General features: G+C 43.5%; 1 protein-coding gene across 7 annotated transcripts; it reads right to left on the bottom strand.

The window, feature by feature from the left end:
• Nucleotides 1-1,896: 1,896 nt before the first annotated feature.
• CREBL2 (cAMP responsive element binding protein like 2) lies at nucleotides 1,897-18,753 on the bottom strand. Of its 7 annotated transcripts, none has more exons than XM_054207979.1 (6): nucleotides 18,579-18,753; nucleotides 16,002-16,192; nucleotides 10,243-10,440; nucleotides 8,944-9,091; nucleotides 3,237-3,392; nucleotides 1,897-2,636 (listed from the first exon to the last, which is right to left on the bottom strand). In XM_054207979.1, exons 2-5 carry the CDS (start codon nucleotides 16,020-16,022, stop codon nucleotides 3,310-3,312), a joined length of 450 nt encoding a protein of 149 aa, XP_054063954.1. In that variant the 5' UTR covers nucleotides 16,023-16,192; nucleotides 18,579-18,753; the 3' UTR covers nucleotides 1,897-2,636; nucleotides 3,237-3,309. The 7 variants fall into 7 exon arrangements, with proteins under 7 accessions (XP_054063954.1, XP_054063965.1, XP_054063972.1 ...); XM_054207990.1 differs by having other exon boundaries at nucleotides 16,002-16,141; XM_054207997.1 differs by lacking the exon at nucleotides 16,002-16,192 and having other exon boundaries at nucleotides 18,579-18,752.
• Nucleotides 18,754-19,155: the final 402 nt, after the last annotated feature.

The raw sequence follows: 19,155 nt of genomic DNA, 5'->3' as shown, positions 1-19,155 counted from the left end.
GACAACCTTTATCATCATTCTCCAGCTGTCAGTCAGCCTTTTTTATCTGCCAGCACGTGTAGACAATATCAGCTCCGTTAATAATGCCACTCCTTTAGTGGCATTGGACTGAAACGATGACAACATTAAGCGGCTACTACAAAAAGACACAAGATCACGTAAATCCAGCAAGCTGAAGTAGTTAATTGGCTGTTGCTCAAACACCCACGGCAATCCACTTTGGTTCCATTGGTATACCAGTAATTAAAAAGCTAATTGCCATTTTATTTTGGAAGGCGAGAAACCCTAAGAATAAAGTCAGGAGAAATGCAGCTTGCTGAAGTGAGAACCGTAACGCGGTCTGTTCTCATCAACAGAACCCTGCAGTGTAAGCCAGCTATCACCTTCTGAAGGTTTAAGCAAACGCTTGTCAGAGGAGTAATTAGCTGATCAGAAATCTAGGGGATACCTCCCCTCCTCTTTCTCTATCTGAGATCCCAGACAGGATTCCAGGTTTAAACGGAAAACTGTTATTCTAATCACTTTGGTGAAACCTTTATGACTGATGTTCGTGAGATAAAGGCCTTTGGGCCAAAATTTTCTCTCTCACAAATGAATTCTGCCCCCAGCTCCATGGAGTGCTTCAGGTACGTAAACCCCAGCTGAACTTACCCTTTTGTTTGAAAACACTGTCAGTAGTGAAAACGCTGGGCAACCTGGAATTTTACAGAAATACAAGCAGCAGAATAATCTCAATCTCCGTGTTGCAAGTGAAAGACGACTTACAACTTTGTGAGTAGCAGAACCGCTTCAACGCATGCCCAACATCTACAACTGAACAACGTTATCATTGCTGTCTGCTGCCGCTGTCTGCTAAGAGTGTTGCCTTCCTCCCGATCATACAGCTAAACAGAAGAACGCTTCGACAAGAGAAAAAACCACTCTGGGGTGAGCTGGTACCAGCACTGCTTCCCCAAGGCTACGCGGAGAAACAAGAAGCAGGTCCTGAGCTACAAAGGGTGATGACAGTATGAAGAGCTTGCAATGCAGAAGGGGTATTTACTCTGATGTTACCAAGGGCTTAAAATGCAGAAGGGGTATTCAGTGTGAGTCGGTGTGTGTGCAGAGGCAGAGAGAAACAGCAGAATAACTCAAGTTTTGATGTAGTCCTGTGGAAAAGGAACCCTTGACGGCTTTTGAAAATAGCTGCCAGACCACTTACGGAAGAAAGGAGATTCACAGAAGACTCTCCTTCTGTAGGGAAAAAGGAACGCATACTGGAAAGTGGGAGATGTCAAAGTACTGCTTAGGGGAGAGGAAAGAAAAAGCCCAGAAATGCAAAACAGAAAACACTGACCTAGCAACACGGCAGGATCTATGTTCGATAGGGAGTAGGAAAGAATTGTTCTTACATCAGCAGGCATGCGAAGCACGCCACATAAGGACATGGTAAAGTTGGAGGACGCTGCTGGTATGCTCTGCCACCGGAATATGCAGCATTGCTGTCACCAGCGCTGTATAATTTGATCAAAACGTATTTTGAAAGTTGCCATGAGAAAGGAGGTACGGAAAAAGTCACCCTTCATAGCAAGCTATTTCTATTCACATTGAACACCCCGCCTCATGAAAAACACACATTTTATAATCCACTCATCGTCTTTTACTCACAAACTTATTTTAGCATCAGAATACCTATCAGCTGCAGCAGAGTGAGGAATGCCACCCTTACCCACCCTGATATATAGAGATCATACACAGGAACCGCTTGGAGCAGCATTTGCTGTTAGTAGCGTCCATTAAGTCAGTTGTGAGTGACAAGCAGACACACAAAAGACCAGGGCTAATCTTCCACAAGTTACCCGAGCAAAACTTCCACCTCCCAAGCGCTTTTTATTGAGGAAAAAAAGAAACGGAAAGTCAGTTGTTTAGGGTTTTTAATTGTGGTTTTTTTTTTTAAATGAAGTGTTGCTGAAAATCACTAGCTGAACGATGACAGCATTTTCTAGTTACAATTTAAAGTAAGGCAAAGAAAATACAAATAATGGTATAAATAATTTCAAGCAACAGCCTTAGCAGAAATTGCTTAAGGCACTAGCTATAACCGACACTACAAATTCTACTTTTATATCTACATATACAAATCTATACATCCCATAAATACAGCATCAGTTGAATTTTAGTCCACTGATGCACTAATTCAGTATTGGATACCTCAGATTTTACTGCTGATTAGATGCTGCTGTTTTCTCATGCAAATACCCACCAGAGTCACACAAGGAATTCAGTTAGTGACAAAACTGACAGAGAAATTAATGCTCAGCGGCACTAAGAGCAGGACACTCACAAGCTGGTGTTTTACCTTCCTCACCTACTGCAGGGATTTCTCCATCAGCCGATCCTCTGTCGCGCACGCTGTAATGCTTAAGTATAACGAGAAGGACTAGAGTTCTTATTTCAGCTTTTCCTCTTGATTACCCTACATTTTTAGACTAGTCTCAAACATTTGGTCTGCATTTGGTCCTTTTATTAACAGTAATTTCATAGCTAATTACAGAGATCATAATGTATTGGAAAGTAGCAAATGGAACCATGATGACAAATCTTCTCTATCTCTTCATGGGATGCCACGAAGAACCAGATGTAAATTAATCTTCACCCTAAAATGTAAAAGGGAAAAAAAGGAAGAACAAGTCAGTCACAGGCACTCTCCCAAAGCTAGTCATGGGTTCAGCTGTCAAGAAAGAGAAAAGCTTTTTGAAATTTATCTTATACATTAAAAAAACCACAACCAAACACCTCTGATACAAGTCATAATAGTCTTTTTGAAAAGCAGTTAATAGAATGCAGGTTCTTTGGCAAACGCTTATTATTATCAGATTACAAAAGCAGACCATGATTTTTATTTATTTTTTTTAACACATATAATTGCAAAACATTCTCAGTTTAGTGACAGGTCTATTAAAATGTATCCACTTCATTGTTCAGGATTCTATGCCCCAAGCATATATTTGGGATTAAAAGGACAAGACTTGTTATATCTTTTTCATACTAAGTTTTCACTATCTGGTAAATCCTCGGTAAATCCTTTAAATTCTCCCAAAGGATTAGTGCAACTGTATGGTGCTTACTCCACCAGCATTGACTGAGTTCAGTCTTGCCATATGTTATTGTAACTGAGTCCTGGCATTGTTATAAACACCAAATACTACAGACAGCATTTTTCTGAAGTCTGCGGATAGTTTCCAAGAGATACCCACCTTTAGCTGAGCAAACGGTTCTAGCTGACCGTTAGATTTCCGCGGGAAGTGGGAAAATGAAGCATTTCCAGGCTTATCTCCTTTCTTCAATGTTTGCGAGAGAGAACCAGCTGCACACACTCATGGCAGGAGAGACGGGTGGAAGGCTGTACCCACCTTACACAAAAAGAGGGTAAGACCAAGCCACCCTCCCTTACTTAGGGCACTATATGAGACTCCTAGTCAGAGGTCCTGGTCGTATCACTTGTAGGAGCCACCTCAATGTGAATGAAGACGGTACACCGTTAAAGTACCAAATGAGCACGTACCACAGGCATTTCCTATCGGTTTTCAAGGGGAACTGCTGAACTTCAAACTCCGAAATAAAGGACTCCCAGAGATCCATCTATGCCCAGAACACTTAAAACACAGCACAATCTGCCATGGCATGGAAGCCACAAAACTTTATCTAATCAAATGATTGCTGCTGGGAATCCTATATTCCGTAATGAACTATGGCATCTCGAGCAGGTCGGAGGATTGCAGTCAGAGCCTCTAGCTCTGTGTCACACCTATTTTGGCTTGCAGAACGAACATGGAAACAGTTGAAGAAGATGGAGGCTGTAACGTGCCTCCTGTCCCATCTGCATGAAGCACAAAAAAAACCTGTTAGAACACGGATGCCACTATTTGTGCCACAGAGCTTGGCCAGGCTTGCCAAACATGGTCCTGGAATACCAACTGCTGGCTAAGCCAGGAAGCAGGAGCCACTGTGATGAGGAACAGATGAAAACTGTTGCTCATCACAATGCGGAAATTCCAACTCCATAATTTCCTCCATAAAAGAAAACATAACTCCTGATAAGTTTCTTGTTTGGTATCACAGAAAGTGAAACAAAGGAAGAGTGGAGGGAAGAGAGCAAGTGGGGTATTTCTGGTGAGATTGGAGCTGCCTTTGTCATGTAACCTAGTGTAGAGTGGAGCTATTCTGGTCACACATGCCCTAACTCCTCTGCATGTTTTCCTACATCCCTGAAAGACACTTAAGTATACACATAACCTTTGAAATACATTTTTAGTTACTTTAAGATGATCAGAGGGCTGGAGCACCTATGCTGTGAGGACAGGCTGAGAGAGTTGGGGTTGTTCAGCCTGGAGAAGAGGAGGCTCCAAGGAGACCTTATAGAGGCTTTCCAGTACCTAAAAGGGGCCTACAGGAAAGATGGGGAGGGACTCTTTATCAGGGAGTATAGTGACAGGATGAGGGGTAATGGTTTCAAACTGAAAGAGGGGAGATTTAGATTGGATATTAAGAAGAAATTCTTTACTGTGAGGGTGGTGAGGCACTGGAACAGGTTGCCCAGGGAAGCTGTGGATGCCCCATCCCTGGAAGTGTTCAAGGCCAGGCTGGATGGGGCTTTGAGCAGCCTGATCTAGTGGGAGGTGTCCCTGCCCATGGCCGGGGGTTGGAACTAGATGATCTTTAAGGTCCCTTCCAACCCGAACCATTCTATGATTCTATGATTAATTACAATATATAGTTTACATCTGAAACTGGAGGCACAGTAAAAGTCTAATTCTAACCAAAAATAATTTATTACACTTCTGGCAAGTTCACAAAGTATAGTTCTGGACATCTGGCCTAGTTTCTTTCCCCCCTCCAGAGAACCCAGAAAAAGGACGGCCAAGCATTCAACATAGACAAAACCCCCAAAACCTATGGGCTGGCTTTGTTGCTATCTTTCAGGACAAATTGCAGTTGAGAGTTTAAAATATGGGGGGTGGGAACCCTCATATCCTCCCCATCTCTGCTTCGATGTTACTTAACCTTTCATAATAGTTTTCCATAGAATCATAGGGTTGGAAGGGACCTCTGGAGATCATCCAGTCCAACCCCCCGGCCAGAGCAGGGTCACCTAGAGCAGGTTGCACAGGAACGCGTCCAGGCGGGTTTTGAATGTCTCCAGAGATGGGGACTCCACCACCTCTCTGGGCAGCCTGTTCCAGTGCTCTGCCACCCTCAAAGTAAAGAAGTTCCTCCTCATGTTTAGGCGGAACTTCCTATGCTCAAGTTTGTGCCCATTACCTCTTGTCCTGTCCCCAAGCACCACTGAAAAGAGCCTGGCCCCATCCTCCTGACACCCACCTTTTAAGTATTTATAAGTGTTGATAAGGTCCCCCTTCAGTCGTCTTTTTTCCAGACTGAAGAGACTGAAATCCCTCAGCCTTTCTTCATAAGAGAGATGTTCCAGTCCCCTAATCATCTTGGTAGCCCTTTGCTGCACCCTCTCCAGCAGTTCCCTGTCCCTCTTGAACCAGGGAGCCCAGAACTGGACACAGTGGTCCAAGTGCAGCCTCACCAAGGCAGAGTAGAGGGGGAGGATGACCTCCCTCGACCTGCTGGCCACACTCTTCTTGATGCACCCCACAATGCCATTGGCCTTCTTGGCCACGAGGGCACATTGCTGGCTCATGGTCATCCTGTTGTCCACCAGGACTCCCAGGTCTCTTTCCACAGAGCTGCTCTCCAGCAGGTCAGCCCCCAACCTGTCCTGGTGCATGGGGTTATTCCTCTCCAGGTGCAGCACCCTACACTTGCCCTTGTTGAATTTCATAAGGTTCCTCTTTGCCCAAATCTCCAGCCTGTCCAGGTCTCTCTGTACGGCGGCACAGCCTTCCGGTGTGTCAGCCACCCCCCCCAGCTTTGTGTCATCAGCAAACTTGCTGAGGGTGCACTCTATCCCTTCATCCAGGTCATTGATGGATATATTGAAGAGGACTGGGCCCAGTACTGACCCCTGGGGAACACCACTCATCACTGACCTCCAGCTAGACCCTGTGCCCCTAATCACGACCCTCTGAGCTCTGTCTTTCAACCAGTTATCTATCCACCCCACTGTCCATTCATCAAGCCCACTCTTCCTAAGCTTCCCTATGAGGATGCTGTGGGAGACCATGTCAAACGCCTTGCTCAAATCAAGGTAGACCACATCCACTGCCCTCCCCTCATCTATCCATCCAGTCATGCCATCATAGAAGGCTATCAGATTAGTCAGACATGATTTCCCCTTGGTGAATCCATGTTGAGTACTTCTGATAGCTTTCTTTTCCTCCACATGCCTTGAGATGATGCCCAGAATGAGCCTTTCCATCATCTTTCCAGGGATGGAGGTGAGGCTGACCAGCCTGTAGCTCCCCAGGTCCTCCTTCTTGCCTTTTTTGAAGACTGGAGGAAAGCCAATGTCACTCAGGCACCTCGCCTGTTCTCCAGGACCTTTCAAAGATGATGGAGAGCAGCCCAGCAATGACTTCTCCCAGCTCCCTCAGCACTCTTGGGTGCATCCCATCGGGGCCCATGGACTTGTGAATATCTAATTGATTCCTCACTCGATCCTCCTCAACTGAAGGGAAGTTGTCTTCTTTTCCCGTTACTTCCCCCAATGCCTGGGACTCCTGAGGGTTGGGCCGAGCAGTAAAGACCAAAGCAAAGAAGGCATTCAGTAACTCCGCCTTCTCCGCATCCTCCGTCACCGTGGCTCCTGTTTCGTTCAACAGTGGGCCCATGTCCATGTCTATGCAACATTTCTAGCAATTGCTAACTAAGTACATGTGTGGACAGTCTAGAGAATAAACCTAAAAAAATGCCTTAAGGATTAATATACAAATGCTCAGAATGGAATTCTGAAAACAACTGTGCTGTACGCTGAAATACAGCACTTTATTATTGTCAGTGCTTTTGACTAATCCTGAGTTGAGATAATGCTAAACAGACCAAATTAGTTCAATAAAAAGAAGGCAACATTCAGTCTAGTAAAGTCATTCATTATAATATTTATTCTATGAAACAAAGAAGAAAACATAACATTAAAAAATGTTCCATGCATTTAATAAAATACAGAGAAAGACACTGTCATAAACAAAATGGAGAATAAGCAAGCAAAACCCCCACTGAAAATCCCAAGAGCTCCACTCTCCACAATGCATCATTTACACACAAAAAGCATACATAGGAGAAAGAGCAGTCTAAGGGAAGTGGCAGGTTATCTGTCAAGATCTTGGACGAGTAAATCAACCCACAAGATGTTTGCTGTCGCCTCTCTTATTGCAAGACCAAATCAATGCAACCTGTTTTCCTTGCTACCAGTTCTTGGTGTTATCTTTTTCTGGGAAACCAGGGTAGCACCACAGAATTCATATTAAGTTGCAGGCTAGAAAGATACTGGGGCTCAAAGTGAAGGCAGACACAGAAAGATAGCAGAGCACAATAGGTGGAAGAAGATGGCAGTTGTTCCACTGCTGGAAGCGGGGTGGAGGGAGATGCTTTGACTATCTGACTGGGAGCAGGAGAGGGGAAAAATACATCCTGTGAAAGAATTATAGGCAGAAGCAGGGAATATATCTAGTACCTCTCTTGAAGAGCCCCAAGAACATAAAAGACATGCTGCATTATAAAAGGATACTGAAAGTAACGTCTTTATTTGGGTTACAAATTACATTGCTATAAAACTTCTTACTGAAAGCTTTCGATCCAGTTCCTTCTCCTCAACCTACAGTACTCCATTTGGCTTTAGCAAAGCTGTTACAAGATCCTTCTCTTGCTTTTATTTTACAGAACCTCTCAGACTCCCACAATGGTTACTCATCATATAACTACTGACCACAAAGCCAGTGTAGTTCTGGGCTCTGACATAAAAGCAGCCCCTCATCTCTAACTGGGAATGCCCAAAAGCTGTATTTGAGGAGGGTGATGTAGAGAGAGGAAGAACAAGGCTCCGCTTACACAAACACCTATTACCCGAAAAGCCTCACTCCATGCAGGCTTGGGAACACCACAATCAAAGACTTTCATGTGGGGAGGAGCAAAGAGAAGACAGCGGACTGGGATCCTTTCCCCTGCACCCGGGGATGCATCCACTTCTCTGACAACAGCATTCTTCTGCTAGCTACCAAGCTATCTCTGCTGCAGTGCGGAAGGTTCTGCATTGGTCTCCTGCGAATGACGCACCATGGGGGAAGATTGTTACAGTTACAAATTTGGTTTTCATGTTGTTACTTAAAAACATAAAGCTAGGAATTCATTTTTTTTTTCTAATTTACAGTAAAGTGTAATTTAACCTGTACCATGAAATATTACAAAATTAGAAGATGTGAGATATAGAATTGCCCATGCTACACCTTAGCTCTGTTCCTTTGCAGGCACATATCAGGATTATGACTTTATATCACATGATCTTTCCACATTTCAATCCCCAGAAGAACTTTATTTCATTCCCTGGACAAGCACAAATGAGGCAGAAAGACGACTCCACAGGAAATTCCAATTCCAGCATTTCTCACTTTTGAGTGCTTGCAGCTAGAATAATGTTTTCTTGATGGAGTTTTTAAAATTCAATTATGTTTTGTGTGCTCCATTTACCTTGCATTAGGAAAACAGAAAATGCTGTAAAAGATTAAGGTCTCAGGTATTCACAGGCCTCCACAGGCCTTGTTGAAACACAAAGACTGAGTCTTCTTTTTAAAATAACTGCCCAACTTCCTAGCTAGTGTAATTTCTGTGTTGTCCATGTAAACATTACACTGAGTCTTTGTACCACCCACTAAGCTCTTTGCTTCAATCAACTATTTGTGCCCAAAAGCACATCCTTATGTTTCTTCCTACACCACAGCCATCCTCCTACGCCACAAAAGATGTAACAAAACAGGAATTAATCATAGGCTGGATACTTACAGGGATTGCTGCTGTTTGCTTCTGTCTTCCCAGCCTTGGCAAGTTTGGCCGAGTTCTGCTGTGCTTTGCCCTGCTCCTCTCCAGTTAGCAGGGCTTTTATTTCAGAGGGGATTTTCCCTTGGTCCATTGCCATGCACCACTGCTTGTACTGAAATACGCAAACACATTAGGCATTAGCAAAGTGCCAGGATCACATTAGCAGACAAAACAGAACTGTAATCTTTACCTTCCGGTATATTCATTTCAGGTTTGAATTTACTGGGCTGAAGCCTCTTACAAAACTGCAAAGCACTAATGAGCTAAGCACGTGTCCATGGTTGCATACCTGGCGTCCGTAAATCCTGTTTCAGTCAATAAACTGCTACTCAGTAGCAGTACTAGACACAATACTGTAATTATTAAACAACATGGAACACTTTGTGCGTTTTCTCGCTGCTGGCATGCCAGAATACCGTTCCAGTTCACGGCCTATTAAAAACAAATATTTCACATGACTCTGGGGCTGACTGACTATTAAGAGGTCCTTTCTGATTGTGCAAAGCACAGTTACAGCACATGTGCCTTACTCCTAGTTCCCTCATCTTAAATTCTTCATTGGCAAACCCTGAAGCACGCTAGAAAACCTGTGGTCAGTTGGCTGACTTTCCACCCAGTCTTAACCCCATTCACTTGTGGGGATTAGCCCTGCCTACTCAAACAAACCTAATGCAAGGTGAAGGAAATATCTTCAGCTCCAGCAAAATTTCAATGGCATCTCGGTATTACCGAGGAGCTGAGTCTGTATTTCCAGATGAAACATTCTCTTTGGTTAACGCATCTTATTTGACCGAGACACCCGTCTTACATATGCTGTAAACAGAGGACAGCTGCGCAACCATCTACACATGTGGGTGAGAGTATCCTGCAAGAATCAACCTCCGCAGCAGACAGAAAGGTCCGTGGGAAGCAATGACATGCTTTGGATACACATCCCCCTTGATGCTTTAACACATCTCTTTACACTCTCTACCTCTTTCTACCTCTGTCAGCGGTTTTCCAAAACAAACGTTTCAAAGAGGCTTATATGCAATGGCCCTTTCTTTTGCTTGCTTCCAGTTCAAAACCAGCAGACAACTTGTGACACGAGGTTCACATTCAACACGCAAAAATCAGCAAACAGCTGAGTGCATCTGTTACTGATGTTTTGATACCTTATGCCTAGCCAAATCCCACTCTCAGTCACAGTGATTTCAAAAACAAATGTCCACGAGGACAGGTCCCAGATAATACCAAGGGTTACGTTAAACGACAGTTTCTTACCATTTCAAGCTCTTCTCTGAGAGCGCAGATGGCTCGCTCTCTGCTTGAAACCAGCTCTTCCAGATACTGGTACCTCAGCTTCTTCCTGGCTCTGCACTCCCTTGCACTCTGACGACTTCTTTCAAGCTTTGCCTTCAAGTCTATTTTGGCTGGTTTACGACCTCGCTTGCCTGGTTTCTTTACCTTGCCTCCGACCACCTGGAAAGGAAGGGTACATTAAAGATCCTGTTCTGCAGAGGGAATGCTGGCGCCACATCATTGTGCCTACTAGGTGTCTCAAGTAGAAAATTTTTGCATGTACTTTCACTGATTCTCAGCAATAGAGGAAAGCTGTAGTGTGTTTAGGGGGCTGATGTATGAAGTTTTCAGTGACGGCATCAAAAACAAAAGGGAGGGATACGACTTCATGTTGAAATCAGTGCTTAAGCACTCCTATTGTAAATGCTACTAATTTGATTTGGAGAAACAGCCTCACAAAACAGTTGAGGTTGGCAGGGACCTGGAGGTCATCTAGTCCAAACCCCTCCTCAAGCAGGGCCACTTAGAGCCAGTTGCCCAGGACCATGTCCAGACGGCTTTTGAGTATATCCAAGGGAGACTCCACCACCTCTCTGGGCAACTTGTGACAAGGCTCAGCCACCGTCACAGTAAAAAAAATGTTCAGAGGGACCCTCCTGTGTTACAGTTTGTGTCCATGGCAGGATATCTGGGACACCTCGTAGACAGAGACGATCAGTCAAATTCATAGCAAAACTGTTTTATTATTACAGACAACTCCTGCCCTAATATAGTGCTTCTAGAGTTGGCAAGTATTATGGAGTTTAACACTTTAATTTGGAAGAAAAAATATTTATTTATATCAACGTAATTCAAAACTTAGTTTTGCTGCAATCAAATGACCATAGTTTCAGCCTACTCAAAAGATGAAACCTGTCAGAATTACTCACTAGCCATCTGAGCTTCCTCAGTCCTGATTTATTTCAACAGAATCTTCTGAGGATTTTCACTAAAGAGGGAACTCCGTTGCACCGAGTCCTACTTCTGCTGCCTCTGTTCCAGTTGTACCTAACCACTCTGGCCACATTTACCTTCAAAACAATACTACACAGCCTGGAAAATTGTCTTCTCACGCCTCCTCATGCAATATATCCCAATGTTCAACTCTCCCAGCACCTAATTTAGATCTCCCTCGCAGAGCTGTAACCCCCTAGTTTCTTGTCCTATGGATTGCACGTTTTGCAATCATTTTCGCCTCTTCTTTGTAGGTCCATTTTTATTTTTTTTTTCGTTTTACATATCAGAAAGCTTCTCTTACTACAAATAAAAAAAAAGAAGGTAACTGTTTCCTCAATGTTTACTCTATGCTTCCCCACCCAAATATTTTACTCTTAACATGAGAGCATGGCACATGAAAGTCTTAAATATGGTCTGAAATTCAGTACAGTGGCCATCAGGTAGTATCGCCCTGTACGCATTGCGTGAGCCACACACCCCACTTCCCCTCTGAAGTGAGAATTTCTCTTTATTTGCATTCTGACCACACTGTTTGAATGAAGGGGGTGTGGAGAAACACACCTAACACACACACCTACGTACAAGAATTTCACTGCTGGTTTAGTGTTTCACCATACTGTGTATAGACAGTACTTTTTCTAGTAGTCGGTGTTCAAAATATCAGAGTTCATAATAAAAAAAAGGCACTTTTTACTGTGTGATGCTACAAAATAAGTCAGCTTTGACATTCAAAGAAGTCACTTGTTCTACAAACTTAGCAGTCTGCAATAAAAAACAATAACATAGTGAACTGATGTGCTAGAATGAAGAAAAAAAAAAAAGGCTTATGCAATTGAGGCTATTTTTTCTTTGGAAAGTGAGTCAACAATCACATGCCAACATAAGCCTACCCTCTCTATATCGCCTCTCCTAATTTATTCAGGAGTAGCTGCCTACCACAAGCAAATAGAGGAACAGAAAGTACTTAATGGACATGTAGTGATAATGAAACAAACGTAACACATTCAGAAAAGCAAAGGAAAAAAATCAATCTCTTTTACATTTGCGCTGCTGAATACAGTTTGGATAATTCATTCACTCCAGCAAGGTGTTCTCCTTAAGATCTTCTAGTTCAGATACTATATTCACCAAAATAGTATAAAACTAACCAGCCACGGCCAAGGGGGAAAGAAGCTCCAAAGGAAGGAAAGCGCCTGTCCCCTTTCAGATGTGACAAGCTCGGCTCTGTCCTCTCATAGAACCGCACTCATATTTACACATGGTGCGATTTATACTCCTAGCTCAGCAGGAGTTAGAAATACACATAGTCTTCCCAGGAGCAGCTGCAGGCACTCACAATTCGCTATCTTATCACTACTTGCACTTAAAAGATTTCTGGATATTACATTATACACTACAGCCAAAGTACTTCAGTTCTCAAAGACTTTTAGCGCCTAAGGCTTTTCTGTGCCGATGCAAGGTAGTTTAAAGTAAATCTTTGAATTCAAGAGCTCGATAAGGTCTTGTAGAGACACACACTCCAGCTCTCTTAAAAAGTCTTTGCCACTCTGAGTTCTGACCCTCTAGAAGAGTGGGCTAGCACTCAAGGTCAGAGTCCCAGCACACCACGTACTGTCATATGAACAAAACAATAACTCGAATCTTAGTCCTGCGCAGGAGCGTGTCACAGCCATGCCCTTTCACCACAACGTCAGGCAGGTTGAATAGTTGCTACCGCGCTGTTTCTCACAGGCAGCAATTTAAAGCTACTTGGAAATAGCACCCAGCCTTTCTACAGCCAGCATCCCGGGCAGGCACCAGCAATGAAAAGCGTTCATGAGCAGCACAGCTTCACAGCAGCTAAATCCATCCAACATCACAATCTCACAAAATAATTTCTTTTTAAGGACCTGTTATTTTAAAGCATTTCGTGTATGTTTATATGCAGCTGGTGCCTTTTTCAAGATAGGGGTCACATCAACACAGAAAACATACAAAGGGCCAGGGAGAATGGATCTTTACGTCAATATGATATCAACTGAGCTCATACAAACTCTGAGTTTAAAGGCATGTTTTCATGGACAAATCTAGGGATGTGGACATAAAAATCATTAAAGGCACTTTGTAGTCTGCAAGGAAATTAGATGCTGGTGTAGACTGCTTTGCATATTGCAAAGGCAGCCTGGATCCACCGTTATCAATTAACTGCTTTCCCTTCAGTCACTCTAGGGACCTTTCTACAGATAGGTGTACTAATTGCTCTCTCCCCCCCAAGATCTTTTACCACTGCAGCAGCCCTGCACACAAGCTCTCTTATGGGAGGAAAAAAGCTTGTACCTCTTGGGTCATTGCTTGCCAATGCTCTAACCACCAGGACTATGCAGATAATGAAAAGCTTCCTTCCCTTTTAACTCTGACTTTAAGCAGCAAGACCCTAATAATATTCACACCACACCGAAAGACTCATAGTGTCTTTGTGGCTCCTGATCTGGAGTTCACCACACAGGCACCACCCCGCACAGCTAGTCTGGTAAGCTATTTAAACGAATCCTGCATCCTTAACAGTTTTTCCTCACCAATATTTAGAAGCTTCTGCTGTATCCTTAAGCAACCCAGCTGGGGAAAAAAAAAGGCCTGATAAATCCTTTGCCACCATCCCACATTACCATATCTCCCTGGCTTCTAGTCATGTTTGCCTATTCAGTTGCTATGCTGATGTGACAGAAAGAAGACAAAGCAGAAGTGCTAGTTGATGTTGAACGTGGCAGCAGACCAAGAAAAAAAAACAAGCAAGCAAACATTTTTTTTTTATTCCCTTTGTATTCCTCCAGAGTTTATAAAGGGAAGGGATCTATTAGCATTCAGCAGCAGGGATTTGTTTTTTTTCCAGGGAGTCACATGTAATCAAGACCCAGAACAATATTAATCATAAAATTGGTCACAGAAATATTAATAATGACACACAGTTGTCAGAAAGCCAACCAAGCTCCCACTGCAGTTCACTCAGACTTCAGAAAATAGAAAACCATTAACTCCCTCTCTTTTTAGTATGGTACTTGGATCATAACATCATTCTTGCCTGGTACCTGGCATTCAGGTACAGAATTATTTGACCTGGAATTGGAAGTAGCTTCCGTTACTCACCCTGACATAGAAAAAGCCCTCAGATTTCTGGATTTTTTTTATTTCCCCCACCCCCAAAAGGGATTCAGCAGATCTCTACAGAAGCACTGTCAGATTGCATGATGAAGAGGTCCTCCTTTGGAAGGACATAGATATAGATAATACGGCTACTAGCATTCACACCCTCAAGGAACTGAGCCACTCAGATAGAAAATTGTGATAAAGCTGGCCTCACTGTGACATCTGTGGGCTTTGGACACTTCGGCAGATTAAAACAACACTATCTGAAGCACTGTTCAGAACTGCTGATCGGCAGTGCTGATCACATTGACCACTTCAGTGTCTTCCAGCAGCTCTCCATTCATTCACGGATAAACAAATAGCTCTTAAGTGCCAGCACTTCAGATCCAGCTCAGGAAATTATCTTAAACTGACTCTGTGTTAGTGGCTGAAGGTATAGAGCTGCAGAATATAACTTAGCATGGAGTTGATGATCATCTACAGAATTTATATAAAACTATGAAAGTGATTAGCAAGAAACAAAAACAAACCTAAGCACTGCATTCGTTACAGTAGAACCTGTTCACACTCGCAAACATTTTCTCAAAATCAGTAATCAAATGAAGATAGTCACAAGTCTAATAAAGATTAAGTTACCTGATGTGCCAAATCACAGCATACTATTCACAGTAGCAGCATAAAACCCAGCTAGAAAGCATGCTGGTTATTGCTCCATTGCATGACTTTTTATATACTTAACACAGATTATTTAGTTAACTTTCACTGGCAGACCAAATACATTTTCAGATCATTATTGGACACAAGATACTACTCAGTGAGCAAACACTTTATAAATCTGAAGCAGATATGTCAATAGAAATCAATCCTAAAACTCTAATAACACAAAGTGATTGTTGTACTAAGAATGTAATCTTTAGCACAGATGTGTAAAGACAACTATCTTTGCCGAAACGTCTATTTTTAAAAAGCATAAGCTGGGAATATGTATCAAGTTTTCATAAAGTGTTACGCAAGTATCCACAAGTTAAGATGGATAAGCATTAAGGTTCAGGGTAGGAATTGCTATTGAGACTCTGCAGCAATCATCTAGATGCCACCTTACCATTCAATAGTTGAGAGCCCTCCTCTGCCCCCTAGGAAGGACTTACAGCCTCATGCATGGAAGTGTGTCCACAAACACACCACATGCATTCTTGCAGCTCATGCTAAAATGCTAAAGCATTTCTTTAAACCTCTCTCTGTCAGAGCTCAAAACAGGCAACAGGGATGGTCAACTAACACTACACTACGTATATCCTCCTAGCCCACTGCAAACATGAAATAAAACTCTTCTAGCTGTTCTGCAGGGTTTAAGCTCATCCGTTTTACTTACCCATAGCAAATGTGTGAAAGCAGACAAGTCATCTGAGCAGTGCTGACCAGCAACTTTTTAAAACATTTGACGATTTGAAATTGCTTATCTCAAATTGTAACTAAAGCTATTCAGGTTTTATATTTCCAAGCAAGCAGCAATGAGAACACTTTACGTTCAAATATGATCCTGGATCTGGAAGAATTCTCCAGCACTTCGCAAACCTGTGTACTGTGAAAAAACCTTGAAGGGTGAAATCATGATAACTCGCCTCCTTAACAACTGAGGCCATTAGGAAAACAGATCCTGTGCTTCGCTCTCCACACTAGCTCTCAGTCCCTCCTGAGAGCTCAGACATTCCTCAGAGTCGATTCCAGGATCGCCTGGGAGATGGTCCCTCTCTTTGTAATCCTGGTCACCCACAACAGCAAGGGTCACAGGCAGAGACATGCCAGAGGACACCTCATGAATGAATGAAGACCATCAAGCCCTTTTTTAAGCACAAGATTTCACATCTGACTTGCTCCCACACTCCCTCCAAGGGATGTCTGCATCACTGCTATTTATGACTTGGAACCAAACTCCCTCTGCCTCAGGATCACACACGGCTGGGTATTTGATGTTTCAAAGCTAGGCAGTGGGGAAAGAAGCACAACTCCTCACGTGCAGCCTTTTGCTGTGGCCTTTCCCTCCCCTAACACCAAGTGCTCCCTCAGCACGGAAAGGCTGTACAAACACCAGAGCAAGACATTGACAGATGCTCAATCCATATATAAAAATGCACCATACAACAGTTTATCTGAGGGCTTGCTTTTTCAACTCATTTAACATACGAAAACACTCTGACCTTACCTATTTAAAGGCTTTTCCTTCACTTCACACACTGCAAGTTTGTGGAAATTTAGAAGTAGTCAGGCCCCAAGACCAATGCCCTTGCCCAAGGCCCAGCCTAATGGAGAGCAAACAATCTGAGCTGGAGACCTGGCTTTTAACCGCCACAGCCCCTTTTACAGGTATAAAGGAATTCACTTCTTCATTTAGAGGATGCAGCAATTTATTTACAAGGAAAAGAAAGCCAACAACCAAGAACTAGTCTGTTCAAAGTCAAGAAACTAACCTGGAATTAAAACAAGTGCAAGAGATTGAGATCTACTCTTAAAAATCCGAAGAGTGGGCTGCTATAACGTAATCAGAACTGGATAACAAAAGGTTTTCCTAAGCCTGCTTTTTTACTTTCTTTTGTATATCCAATAAGTCGCTGCCTTGAACTAGCAAGTCATTTTAAAAAGCTGCTGGGTGCATTTCACTAAATTTTCATTTCCATTCAAAAAAGTAATCACTGCTAAAATTAAGAATGATGCCCTATACGTTAAAAAAAAAAAAATCCAAACAACAAAACACTTTACATTTAAAAATACCATTTAAAATATAATATTTGTCTCCAAAATGCACTTTTTAAAAAACTCAACGTACTCATTCATATTTTGGCTCAGTTAGGTGTATTTTTGAAGAAAAATACATTTAATCTAAACGTCTTGAAAACTAAAGCTATCTTCTCCTTACAGTACGAGAATATTTGTAATAAAAGAGGGCAACCCCAAACTTTTATTGTTGCTGCTTTGGTTTTTGTTTGCTTGTTTTTAATTTCACTGGAATAACAAAAAAGTGATCTAATATTAAGATTTTTTTTTTTATTTTTTCATTTCTACCCATGAACTGAGAAGTTACTCACATCAGTATTGCCCAGTGTGCCCTATAAAAACTTCTAGAATTAATACAAAAGATTGCAGTTAGCTACGTGGAACACTATTTTAAAGGTTACCAACAAGAGTTACTTATCAACTAACACAAATGTGAAAAATACTTCTTACCTCCCACTTCCCAATGTATATAATAAATATATAGCAAGTTATATGTAATCTTATAAAGTAACCAAGTAACTCCATCTACAAAGGCTGAAATCAGTGACAGAATTTCTCCTTTTTTCCCCGTGTCCGAATACTTCAGTGATACATGTGTTATTTTAACAAAGATTAATTGCCAAGAACAGCTGCATCACTAAACTCTTTCCCTTGCAAAACCAATAGCTCAAATGACAGCAAGAAGCAAGACTAGTATCTAAACAAGCCCTAGTTTCACAACAGCTTTGTAGGAGAAAGAAAAGAAGGTCATATTTTGGGTTTGGTTGGGGGTTTTTTTTGGTGTTATAATTTAAGAAAAGCCTTTAAAACTGCAACATCGAAGTTTTTTAGATCTGACCTCTCTCTTTATTTCTTACCATTTCCTTCCCATTTTGAGAAATATATTAAGATGAACCATTTTTCAATTGCTCTCTTAAGCCGGGTACAGCTAAATTATAGTGCACTAAGAATTAGGGAAAACATTACAGCCCGCAAGCCCAATTCTGAATTCTTTATGTCATGCAGAGGAAAGAAAACACTGAACGTGGGTGGATGCAGCTATAGAACGGTTAATTCGCTACTACTTATCTCAGTTTTCACAGGGAAATTCCTTTCGCAGTCACGCTCCTCCAATTCACAGCTAAGACTCATCGCTCACACAGGCCAATCTCCTCAATAAGGAGGAAAACATGATTCAGTGGGGTTTTTAGAAGATTTCAAGGACGCGCCAGCGGTAAGACCGCACTGGCTATAAAATGAAGTATAAATAGTGCTTGCCTCACCCTGACACAGCAACAAACAGGAAGAGCCCTCCCAAAAGAAATGGCATCTCTTCAACGGAGCCACCAAACCCTTAGGGCAACCTGCAGGGGCGGGAGGGCTCCCCGGCCTCCCTGCACCGCCTTACAGCCGGTCCCCGCCGCCGGGCGGGCCCCGCAGCCCCTTACCTTGCTGTCATCCATATGTGCCGCCAGCCCCGGCCCCGCACCGCCGCGGCCCCCGCACAGGGAGCTCACCGGAGCCGCCTGCCCCTACCCCGGCGGACACCGGCACTCACAGCCCCCCAGCGCGACCAGCCGCCATCGCCCGCCGCCCTGTTTGTTTACAACAGGGGGAGCGGCGGCGGAGCGGTGCACGCTGGGAAGAGTAGTCTTTTCCGGCGCCGCCGCCATTGGCCGATGGGGAGGTGCGGGGCGGGAAGAACTACAACTCCCGGCAGGCCCTACGCGGGGGAGGCGGGGAGCGGCGCGGCGATTGGTCCTCGCCCCCGGGGAGTGAGAACTACATTTCCCAGAAGGCTCCAGGGGCCGGCCCATCTCCCCGCGGGTGCGCTGGTTCCCTCCCTCCCTCAGAGACGGGCGCCTTCCTCGGGGCCAGCCGTCGTCTTCCTCAGCCCCAGCCGGCGCGGCGGCAGGAGCCAGGCCGGCCTTAGGGGCCTGTTGCCGCCGCCAGTCCTCCCCCGCCGGCCATCCTCCGTGAGGGCAGCTGCCGGTTCCGACTCTCCCACAGGCTCCCTCAGCCCTG

The sequence above is a fragment of the Rissa tridactyla genome, chromosome 1 (genome assembly GCF_028500815.1).
Source record: "Rissa tridactyla isolate bRisTri1 chromosome 1, bRisTri1.patW.cur.20221130, whole genome shotgun sequence".
Classification (NCBI taxonomy): domain Eukaryota; kingdom Metazoa; phylum Chordata; class Aves; order Charadriiformes; family Laridae; genus Rissa; species Rissa tridactyla.
The sequence above is the reverse complement of the archived record's forward strand: the minus strand, read 5'-3'. Positions and strand labels throughout refer to the sequence as shown.

What these genes read in the sequence shown, in the direction of transcription:
- CREBL2 (XM_054207979.1), bottom strand. Translation starts at nt 16,022, where the DNA reads ATGGCCTCAGTTGTTAAGGAG. An exon ending in TGGCCTCAGTTGTTAAGGAG is followed by an intron (nt 10,441 to 16,001) that starts GCGAGTTATCAT and finishes CTTCCTTTCCAG; the next exon opens with GTGGTCGGAGGCAAGGTAAA. An exon ending in AGCAAACAGCAGCAATCCCT is followed by an intron (nt 3,393 to 8,943) that starts GTAAGTATCCAG and finishes TTTTTGTGTAAG; the next exon opens with GTGGGTACAGCCTTCCACCC.